Source organism: Netta rufina, assembly GCF_964035555.1.
Source record: "Netta rufina genome assembly, chromosome: 3".
Lineage (NCBI taxonomy): Eukaryota > Metazoa > Chordata > Aves > Anseriformes > Anatidae > Netta > Netta rufina.
The window spans coordinates 9,717,409-9,728,950 of record NC_140125.1 but is presented as its reverse complement, the minus strand read 5'-3'; the positions used below and the strand labels follow the sequence as shown (position 1 = coordinate 9,728,950).

At 36.7% G+C, this 11,542-nt stretch overlaps 1 protein-coding gene across 2 annotated transcripts in view; it reads right to left on the bottom strand.

Annotated features, from left to right (window-relative positions):
- Positions 1-4,327: 4,327 nt before the first annotated feature.
- The window catches only part of ESF1 (ESF1 nucleolar pre-rRNA processing protein homolog), a 30,967-nt gene continuing 23,752 nt past the window's right edge, over positions 4,328-11,542 (bottom strand). Inside the window, exons 11-14 of one of the 2 annotated variants that reach the window (XM_084285217.1) lie at positions 11,334-11,424; positions 6,848-6,921; positions 5,962-6,108; positions 4,328-5,381 (exon numbers count right to left, since the gene is read on the bottom strand). In XM_084285217.1, coding sequence (XP_084141343.1) covers positions 5,085-5,381; positions 5,962-6,108; positions 6,848-6,921; positions 11,334-11,424 — 609 coding nt within the window. In that variant the 3' untranslated portion in view covers positions 4,328-5,084. The remainder of the gene's footprint in view (positions 5,382-5,961; positions 6,109-6,847; positions 6,922-11,333; positions 11,425-11,542) is intronic. The other variant, XM_084285216.1, reaches the window with a different exon arrangement.

Below are 11,542 nucleotides of genomic sequence, written 5' to 3'. Positions count from 1 at the left end.
CACAGTACTCAAGGTGCGGCCTCACCAGAGCTGAGTACAGCGGGACGATCACCTCCCTCGCCCTGCTGGTCACACTGTTCCTGATACAAGCCAGGATGCCGTTGGCCTTCTTGGCCACCTGAGCACACTGCTGGCTCATATTCAGCTGACTATCCACCATCACTCCCAGGTCCTTCTCTGCCTGGCAGCTCTCCAACCATTCCTCTCCCAGTCTGTAGCTCTGCTTGGGGTTATTGCGCCCCAGGTGCAGGACCCGGCACTTGGCCTTGTTGAACTTCATGCAGTTGACCTCAGCCCATCGGTGCAGCCTATCCAGATCTTTCACCTCACTGATCTCTTTCAGTAGGAGTCTTCACAATATCCTCCCGTTCAGATTCTATGGTACTGATCCAACTGCAACAGAGTTCAAGATGCTTAAGTTCACTATAAAAGCCTTAATAATAATTGGCAGAATCAATCTCTATAGAAGTTCTCATCCTTGGGATGTAAATTGTGGAAGAAAATTCCCTTCTTATCCCTTAGTCTAGTTCATGAGCTCCAAAATGTGAATTTGCTGACAGACGAATTCAGATTGATAAAAGAATCTATGCAAGTTTATTTCAGGGTGGAATTTACACTTCTATAGCTTTTTTTTTTTTTAATATACGCATTTAAGTTCATTGCTGTTACCCCTCTTCCATCTATTGTACTTCTTACCTTTTCAAAAAATTTGGCTTACAGCAAAGTAAGGCAGCCAATCTGTGATGAATGCATTGTTACTTACGAAAGCAACAAGTTTTGGTGCCAAATGTACGTCTTTGGCCTCTCAAGAAAGCCAGGTAGCTTTAAATTTACTAATAAGTTTATGCTTCTTCTGAATCACTGTATCTGGTACTGCTCTTTGTTGTTGTTGTTGTTCCATTAGGACAAAATGAAATTAAAATGAAATTAAAAAGTGTAACAAAACAGATATTTTGGAAAAGATGAGCATTTGGACACCAAAATATAGCATAAATGCTTCCCTGCATGGCATTTTCCTGTCAGACCACAGCTCAAAGAAAAGAATGCATTTGCAATAACCAAAACCAAATGCCATAGCTGATTTCACTAGCTCCACACTTGGTTTTCTCTGTGACATGGCTTTGGTTCCTAAGCATTCATGTCTTTTTTTTTTTTTTTTTTTTCTACTGTCATAGAACTCTAAAATCCACCAAATGAGGAATATTTTACCTTTAACCTGCAAGCCGTTGAACAGACATGGAAGCTTCTCATCAACAACTATGTATTTGGGACAGGGAAAAAAAAAATATATAAAAAAAAAAGCCCAACTCATAGTTGGTTTGGTACTTACTGACCTTCTTTCCCACCTCCAGCTGTCAGGACACCCTGCAGAGCTACCCCTGGGCAAAACCAGACACCTAATTCATCACCTCACATCTTCCTAGGCTCTCTCCCTGCTGGTTGTTGGTCCTGCTCAGTTTTCACTTCCATAGAATTCTTTAAGGAAAGAGACTGACAGCTCGGGCTGTGCTACCCAGCAAAAAAAATCCTGCTTGAGAGCAAGGCACCAGTTCTTGGGGCAGCTCACGCTCCCAGTCCATTCTTTGGTTGCCCTGGCATTAACCTAAGGAGAAGAGCAGATGGGTAAATTGGGTAAATGAGGAATGTAAAAAGCTTACGCTTAGGAATTTTGTACTTCTCATAAAATCAATCTTAGTTGCATGATTTTAACCCATAGAAATCACAGCCATCCTGAAACAGTCACTTTGTTATTCTTAGTCATTTTGGTAACCAGTTCTGTTAAAACTTCCATTTTCCATGAACAAACCACCAACTCACTCGAGCAGTGGTTCAGCCACACACGCTGCAGACCGCAATAGTTTTTCTGTTATAGCTTAGACTTAAAACGTCAATCTTTGACTCATGCTGTCAGAAGTCAATACAAACCGTATTTGCCTCAATTGTCCTTCCCCTCTCCCTTGCCCCAGAAACAGAGGAAGGACTGAGTGCAATGGGTAGAACTGCAGTGCAAAGCCATGAAGCTGTGCAGCGCCACAGAGTGTGTGGGACACAGCCCAGGAGCATTTGCCCAGGAAGATGTGGCAACCAGCCTTCGGATGATGCGTCTCTTCAAGAATGGGACAGGAACAAGGTTTGCCAGTGCAGTCACTGGAGGCTAGAAACAAAGTTGTTTAAAACTTGCACAGTCTCACAAGGCTGAAACACAAAGCTGGAACAGTCCTGAGTACACATTACTCATATGCTAATGAAGAGGATATAAAGCAATAATGACCTTAAGTGACATTTATCGAGATTGAATTCAGAGCCCAGACAAAAATATTCCCATTTGTAACACTACATCAAGTACAGAAAAGATAAACAATACAACAGGCTTTTCTGACAACTTTTCTTGCTTTTTACAGAATGGTCCTGCGTGTGTTAAGTTGCAGCCTTTTAAATGCAAGAAATTTATCTTCTCAAAGTATTTTATGAAAATGACTAATGAAAACTACTTTGCCAGAGCTACTACTTTTGTTGTTCTTACCATAGGTAGAAAACTAAGGTACAGGAATTCAACTCCTGATTTATAACAAGTGAAAAACAAACTAATTACTCTGGTAGTTTTAAATACACGTAACAATTTCATAAGACTATTTTTAGAGACACTAGTGTTTCATCTGCTTTGGTTTTTAAATGTCACAACACAACTTACTGTTATCTTTGGACACTACCAAAGTAAGAAAAGAACAAAAAGCCAACTATTGCTATAAATTGGAAATAACACGTTTAATTTCTAAAAGGAAGGAAAAATAGAAAACATACGTGGCTCTTCATCTTTGGTTGTCTGATCTTCCTCAGTTTTCAAATAAATCACCTTTTTTTTTTTTTTATTTTTTATTTCCGCTCATACTAGATCTTTAAGTGTCTGGCTTAAACACTAGTGTGAGCTCTAATGGCTGCCAACTTGGAGACAAGCTACTTTATACCAAACCTGCCTAAGTTACTAGAAAAGTGAGTCTTGTCTCACTTTAACAGCCTCATTTTGTAATGCTAATCATCACTGTTGCTGGTTACATGCCACTTACTGAAAAGACCATCATAGTTTAAAGTTCAGTTTAGAACTCCGAGGTGCTATTTTAATGTTCTTAAAGGATGAGATGGTCAAAACCATCCTTTTTTCTTGTTTTTGGTTTATACCAACAGGGGTAATGAATTGCAATGAATTCAAAATGAGACATGACCACTGTAAATTTAACTGCAAAATGAATACAGTCTTCTGTGACAGAAGCTTGTTTCCTTATCCACACTACCAGATGCATATGCATACACTTGTATCATTTCTGTATGACACGTTTTCTTAGAAGAGTAACCACTGACTCTTTGATCGAGATGCCAAAACACTTCCCTTAGTGGAAAATTCTGTTTCCCAAAGTATCTTTCTTCCCTTTTCTTTGTGAACTTAAATCTTCCTGAATATTATTACGCTCTTCTCTGCTGTATACCAATGCTCAGAAGCTTCTCACTGTTTCCAGCAGGATAGGTTTTCCTTGCTCTCCATTACACTCTGTCAGTTCCAAACTACCAAATGCGCTTGATGGGTCCTGTCATCTTGCTTGAAAGGCCAAGAAGTCACAGAAGCTGGATCAAAGTTATGCACAAAAGATATTGTATTATTTCCTTAGCTTTTTTATGTTAGCTATTCAAAAGTGAATGCGAAGATGTTCTCTGTAACCAGGTGAACAACACTTTTAATGTTCTAGGTTTGCAAGCATTCTTCAGGCACATCAATACCTTTTTTTTTTTTCCCCAAGAGTACTTTGTATCTCCATGTGTACTTGCATATTCTGTCTCTTACCAAATTTTGTCCATTTTTGCCATTAGGTATACAGCCTCCTCTGCTAAATCTGACTCTAATCTCCTTCACTTATCAAGACATATTTATGTAAGCACTAGTTCTGAGTATCTGAAGTTTCTAACCTCTGCTTCAACAGTGCTTTGTTCAAATTAATGACGACTTAAAAAGTAACCGTACTTCTTCATGATTATGAATTACCTATCAGCTCCATGATTCTAATATTCTCAGTCTTTTTTGGTACAATATTGTATTTCTACTACAGTTGATATAGCAAACACTTCAAAAAACACCTTAAGACTAATTAATTGATAGGACAGTTAATTGAAAGGACTAGGAAAAAACAGTATTTTCTACTTCCTGTATTTAGCTTCCCTGCACTGTTGACATCACTGACACCAATAGCAACAAGGACCAACAGCAGGGTTTCTAAAATTGACTTAAAAAAAAATAAAAACAAACAAACAAAAAAACCCACACATACCAAGTCTCACAGTGTTTAAAGAGGAACTACATTAATGGGAATGCAAAATTAGGAAGAGAAAGTTTAATTTTAAACACAGTTTTATTTAGGCATAGAAAAAGAAAACAGAGCTAAGTGCCCACAAACTCATTTGGGCAAGTTTTAAATGTCTATTTCTAATATATATTAAAGAAATTCTTCTAAATAGCAATTTTTCCCATTAATTAGCCCTTATAAAATCCATGAACTCTTCAATTATTTGGAGTAGAAATTAATTAGGTAGCATATATGTAAACAATTAAACGTATACAATAGACCTGTATACAAAATTTCTTCAGTGTTTAGTTATATTACTACCTTTCTAAATCAGGTATTTATAGACTTCTGCAGAATTAAAAACATTAAGACTCAGTCTCAGCTCTAAACCCTCTGCAGAAGTGTTTTTTTTTGTTTTGTTTTGTTTTTTTAGTATAACCATAACTATGGCTACTTTTTGTAGTCATCATCAACACTTCTGTTCAGAGACTGCATGATATGAAGCAAATAGATCTGAAACCATTAATTCCCTAGGTTTTCAAGGTGTAGTTTTTCCAACAACAGAGCAAAACCATTTTGGGGGCAAAAAGAAAGGTTTATCGTTATTCTAGTTACTTCGGAACTGTCACTGAAGTTAAATGATCTTTCTGGAAATTTTAGGTGAACAGGAATTAGACCAAACTGTAGAAATGTCAACAGATGTTGTCAGAAGAACATCAACAAAAGTGAAGTCCGAGTATAAATGAAGTTCAGTTATTTAATTTTCTGCTTTTTTCTTGCCTGAAACTGTTCCGTTTTGGTTTTGACTGACTTTATTAGCATTGATAAAGCAGGATCTGTAGATTTCTTTGCAACCTCTTTCTTTGCCATCTTGCTCTCCTGCTCCTTGTTTGTCTCCTTAAGACCTTGCTGCTCTTGTTCTCTTCGGCGAGCTTTCTCTTCTAAGATCTTTTCTACTGCTTTTGTCTTCTTGAAATTTGGATCTGAAGGATCCACATTAAATAAGGGGGAAGTAAACATTGCTTGGAACCTCGTGTCAGCAACATTGACCTGAAGCAGAAAAAAAAAATGTTTTAAGTAACCTTTACCCATAATAGCAATGTTTCTAAATACACTATGAGCTGCTTATTGAGCATATGAAATGGTTCATCATGCCAGGAACTGCTCAGGTTGCAAGTTTTCAGTGAGTATAGAGTACCAGAAGATCATATTGGTAAACCAGGTGAGTGAATACTTGTACAAATTCTGTATAAGCGTCAATCAGCAAACCAAGGAAGAGTCTATAGTCGAGAACAATTGACCAGAATCAAAGACATGGTGGAAAATTATTAGAACAAAATGTACCTGTGAGTATTTACTCATTGAGTTGTAGAAGGTCTTATGTATTGCCCTGTTACCTCACACAAAGTTAGAATGTACCCCCCCTTCAACCTCGTGTCAAGATACTTTTGTTTGTTTTCTAAAACAGCCTGTAAAACCCTAAAAAAGGTAGATAGAGCTGCTTCTCCTTCACCTAGAAGCAAGGGAGAAGGATATGGAACCACTAAGTTTATCCCAAAAAGAACTGATACCAACAATTAGCATCTAAGTTATTCTAGTTAATCTTCAAAAATCAAGCATACACCATTACCTGGAAGTCATCTTCTAATAACTCTTTCTTTTTCATTAAGAGTTTCTTTTTCTTCTTGCTCAAGTTCTGCTGTTCTACAATCTGCTTATAATTAAAATGCTTTCTGCCATCGTCTTCATCATCCATCATAAGTAGAGCCATTTCAGCCTGTTAGAAAATAAGAGTTGATGTACACAATGAAATGGAGTTTTCTATGAAAAAAATACAGCAACTATGTTAGTGAAGTCTATGATTCTATACACAAGTTGAAATAGGGTTGTTAAAACAGTATTATATCAAGCATAACATTATTGCACCTCAAAATATGTAAATAATGCAAATTATTATTTTTTTTTTAAAACTGCAGATACACATTTCAACTTTCTAATATGTACTAATAACGTAATTTGAGAACTGTATACCCTAACATCAAAAGAACAAGTATCATTTTTTACGGGTATTTAAATCACAAAATAATTGACATTCACAAACTTCATAAACGTAATAAATTCTGAGAATGAATAAAAAAAAACACAAATAAGCAATAGCAAACAATTCAGTCTTGAAGGTTACAAGCCAATAGGACAAACATGCTGAGACAGCTTTAAAGCTAGAAATTAACCATCCAGCGTTCTTTCCATGCCCATTTACATTTTAGGGTTACTAAACTCTGTTGATCTGGTGTTCAACTACAGTTTTCCGTAAAGATATCCTGGTATAATCTTCGGGGCCAACTACCGATTTCCTTTGGTGATTTATTCCAAAAGCTCTCACTAGTCAAATTATACAGCTTTATTCTATTGTTATCCTAAGGGACTTAACAGTCCACTCACAAGCACATCTCCAAGTATTTGCAGAATTCAGGCAATGCAACATCTGTAATTCTCAATGTTTTAAGCCACTTTACCTTCTGCTTTTCAACTTCAGCTTCATCTTCATCTTCATGGTCACTTTCAGCTGACTCTGCCTTCTTCTTTGAACCTAAGTGCAAAAATAGGCCATGCATACATTTATTCAAGCTTTTGCATGAGACCATAATTTACCTATTAACAGGACCTTAAAGTACACCTCATTTTCTTTCTTTCTTCAACATTAGCTAATTTTTCATTGGTTTTCAGCATAGACTTAAAGCAATAAAAATCTACTGAATATTTGCATAGTTCATAGAGGAAACAATATTTAAATAGATTCTACTCTATTTTTTTTAGAGAGCAGTAGAGAGGATCACAACAGTGCAGGCAAGCATTGCAACTCTACTCCCACAGTATTTGAAATCGAAATTATTTTAGACTCCTAAGTCTAACTGAAGTATACTACAGTTTTCAAATTGTTCATTCTTTCTACTTAGAGAATGTAGTAAATACTTTAGAATAAAAAGCAAATGTGCACCTCTTCTCTGTATCCAGAATACAAGCCTGCCAGCTGAGTAAGATAAAACATCAGTCAAACAAAAAACACATTTTTAGAATTTATTTGTAAGCCTAAAACATCATATCTTGCCGTTAAGCATTAGGGTAAAGAAGACCTATTTTCATCCATGGGGATAAAAATATGATTGACTGTTCAAACTGAATATTCTTCAGATAAAGCTTTCTTACTCTTACCCTTAATGTTATACGCATAGTGCTAATTGGAGACAACATGAGTAGTAATAGCATAAAGCATGAGTCAAACGTAACGTTTATGAACAGGTCTGTTTTCATGAACCCTATGAAATTAAATGTATTCTCTTTGGAACACCCATAGAACTGGATCAAGAAGGAGCAGGAAAAGAGGAAGGTTTTGACCTGAAACACATACTCTGACCTTTGAGCTTGGAATTTCATTCCCAGGCAATTTATTACAGTCCACTGGGGGTACTTTTAAGGAAGATTTTGGCTCCATTTTGTTAAGCCAGATTTGTAGTCAGACTAGAAATACAATCATGCCAGAAAAATGTCAAGTTGTATCACTAAGTATACTCTGGAACAGGATGCATTTCTTGAAGAACATTTTTTCCTCCCTTGACTACTCTCTTGACTATTTCTAAATAGATTCCAAGCTCGAAATGGATTTCTGGAAGAAACTACTACCACCAAAAAAAGTTAACTATCCAGATGCAGTGTCATTAGCTCACAAGCTGAATTGTTGTTCTAGTAGTTCCAAAAAGTATGCAGGAAAATCAGGCTCAGATACAATATTGTTACCTAACTTAAACAATTTATTTTAATGTATGAAGGGAAGAAATACCTGTCTTATGTAAGGTTTCAACAACTTGCAAGTCTTCTCTATCTTTCCAGAACTGACTAAACTAGAGCAAAGTAAACAGAGCACCAGATGTGCAAACTGATGACAATTATTCTGAAAGTTAAATCTAAGTCTCTTATAGCCTTTCCACCTACACCTCTAAGAAGTGCCCTCAAAATATCTTCCCCCATCTTTTACTGTGTGAAGAACCACTAAAGCGAGGATAGCTTACGCTTCAGGCTTCAAAGACTCATGATGCTGCAGACCGGGGTCAAATCAGGAGACAGTATCAAACTAAGCTTTTTTGCACAGAGGAAGGAGGTAGAATAAAAATAAAAACTAAAATCCCTTAATTTCTTGCTGCGATCTTATGCAGCTAGAGCTGCAGTCTCTCTCAGCACTAAAACTACTGCATCGCAGTGAAAACAGTTGGGTTTCATAAGTCACAGATGTGCCATTTTCTTTCTTTTTACGATAGTCCTGACATAGTCCATCTACCCACATACACTCTGGAAGTCCATCCCCATCTTCTTCTGCACATACATCACACAATATCCTGAGTTGGAAACTATCATGTTAATAAGCAATTACACCGTTCAGCTATTCCCTTCCCCAGCTTAGGCTGAAACAAGAAAAATACCATTTAGTTTCAGGTGAGCCCACAGAAACAGGCACACTGAGACTGAAATTGGCTGAGCCAATTGACAGATTTACAATGCTTTTTTCAACAATACGTGTATTCATATAAATCAGAAGTGACAAGTGCTTTTTATTTCCCTTAACAATACCAAACCAGAAATGAGCTTCTGAAATACAGACATCAAGGTTCATATACTTACAGTACTTCACAGAACTAAGAGAAACCTGCCAAACACACTTGAGTAGACTTTACATAACTTCCAGTCTTCCTTTCCTAGCACTGGTGCTTAAACATAATATGAAAAACTGAGGCTCTTTGTCTAATACCTTCTTATAGTCTTGCTTCCTTTAAACTACCCCACCTCATCAAAAACGAAATAATGCAAAACCCTTGAACATTTACAATCAAGAAGTCAAACCAGTGTGGGAGCAAATATACCACTGCAAAACACTAACAGCACTACTGCATCCTCGTTTTTTGCTCTGGTTCACCTGAGTCTGTAATATGTTATGTCATACACTTCTCCAGTATAATTTAGTATCATATGACAGGCAGTTTAAGGGAGCAAATTCCATCTTTCAGGGGAATTGTGGAAGGCTTATGTAAAGTTACAGACAGCATTAAGTTGAATGATTGTATCCTAGTTATGAAACTGTCGCTGATAAAATCTTCTCTGAACTAGGCTTTAACTCATTTTCCTCAATCAGGTAAGCAAGCTGTGCTTAAAAAGAATCCCAGCTATTTTACAGAGGCCATTCTTAGCAAACTTGGGTAAAGCCTGACAAAGTTGAGCTGTGTAACAATAAAATGTCAGCTGGCTTGTAGTCAACCACTACTCTCCCTTTGAAACTTCTCCAGGCTTAGCCACGTTATGTTTTTCTCCTCTTTCTCAATAGATTATCAGTAATCTTGAAGACTGAAGTTTCACTTGCACAACCTTTATGTCTGTTCTGATATCCCCAAGGGCTCCAAGCAGAGTAAAACCTATTCTCTTTATTATGGATGAGAAGGCTCAATCATCAATACACAGTCATTCTCTGCTGAGTCCCTCCACAACACAAGCAACGTCTTACATGATGCAGAAAAACATCTTCAGAGATCTTGCATACAACATTGAAACATCAAATATTGGTATGAGAATAGCCACATAGTCTTGCTATTAAAAAAAAACAAAACACAAGAACAACAGAAAGAGTATTGGAAGAAATAGCATCTTTCCAACGAGTTCTGAAAAGTAGCCTACACACCACTCATCACAGAAGTCTGGCAGAAAACAGCACTGCATTACGCCTTCCTTAAATTAAGCTGATACTTTCCATGAAACATGAATCCAACTCGCTGTTTTGTACTTCAGATTATTAAGACATTCACATAAGTACATTAAGAAAAGTCCAGCTTTTGTTTTTGAATTATTTACTTTCTCCTAACACAAGCTTCTAACCATCAGGACATAAGCCAATGGTGTTTGATGTCAAATTAGAAGTAGTATAGTTTTGGGTTGTGGTATTTGTAATTCTGTTGCTAACACCTCATCCCCTTGCCCTCTTAATATGTGACCGTATGAATCACTCCTAGGCTTTGGCTCTCCAGAGCCTTCAACTTGCACTTCTTGATTATCCTCACCTTAAAATTTTAGCCACCAAAGTCATACTTCAAATAAATTTGTCATCACAGCAAAAGCTAACTTCGACACCAGACCAAAAACTTGTGAAAGCAGCATCCCAAAAATCTGAACTGGACAAGTTAACTCCCAAAATATTACACTTCAAAACATCTTACTATTGTCTTTGTGCCCATATAATAATGCCAAACCAAATTCCTAGATTAAAACACATATGGGAAGTCTGCTATCTGTTTAGCATTAGATCATTATAATTCTGAAAGCTTGAATAGTTCTCCATTTTCTGTCAAGAAAGGCTACGTATACTAAAGATTTATTCTCAGAGAAATAATTAATATATTTTCATACTGTAGATAACTCTTTAAGCTGTCCACAAATAAAAAAAAAAAAGTCATAGAGGTATCCAGTTTATTATTTCACCGTTTGGTTTGCTACGCAGCCAGAGTACACAAGTAAAAACATGCATCAGACTGAGAGAAAACAACATTACTTTCTTATGAGAGACAGATTTATTTATTTATTTATTTTATAACATATCAGATGTTTCTGTCATTTATATAACTGACCCAACCATCAAAGGGACCAAATAATCTGTCTGGAAAAAGGCTTCTAAGGCAACCAAGACTTTTTTCCCTCCAGAATTTTTAGGGGAGTAGACTGTTTGCTTGTTCTCAACAGCCATCCCCAGTAATTGGCTAAGTGACAGTTTCTGATTACAGCTGGGAGAAAATTTGCATTGCCATTACGTATATTACAGTATGCATCATTTTATCAGGAATCCTGCCTGCAATTATAGGCAAGTGACACACAGTTTTTTCCATTCTGAACATGCCATCTCTGCATTTACACTAACCTTTGTTTCTAAAGCTCGTTATTTAAAGAAAGAGCACACTTATTTTGACTCACCTGTTTTCCCAAGCTCTTCAGCAAAATATGGATCATTGAGATCAACATCAGATGGAATTTCATCTTCACTCATTTCTTTCTCAGCAGTAGCCTGTAACAAAGCAGAAACATTATTTCAACCAACATATAAACTACAAAAGTTTCACTGGAATTAAATGTTCCTTCTGTCAGAAACTACGAATGTGAAAACCAAAGCATTACATGCTGAA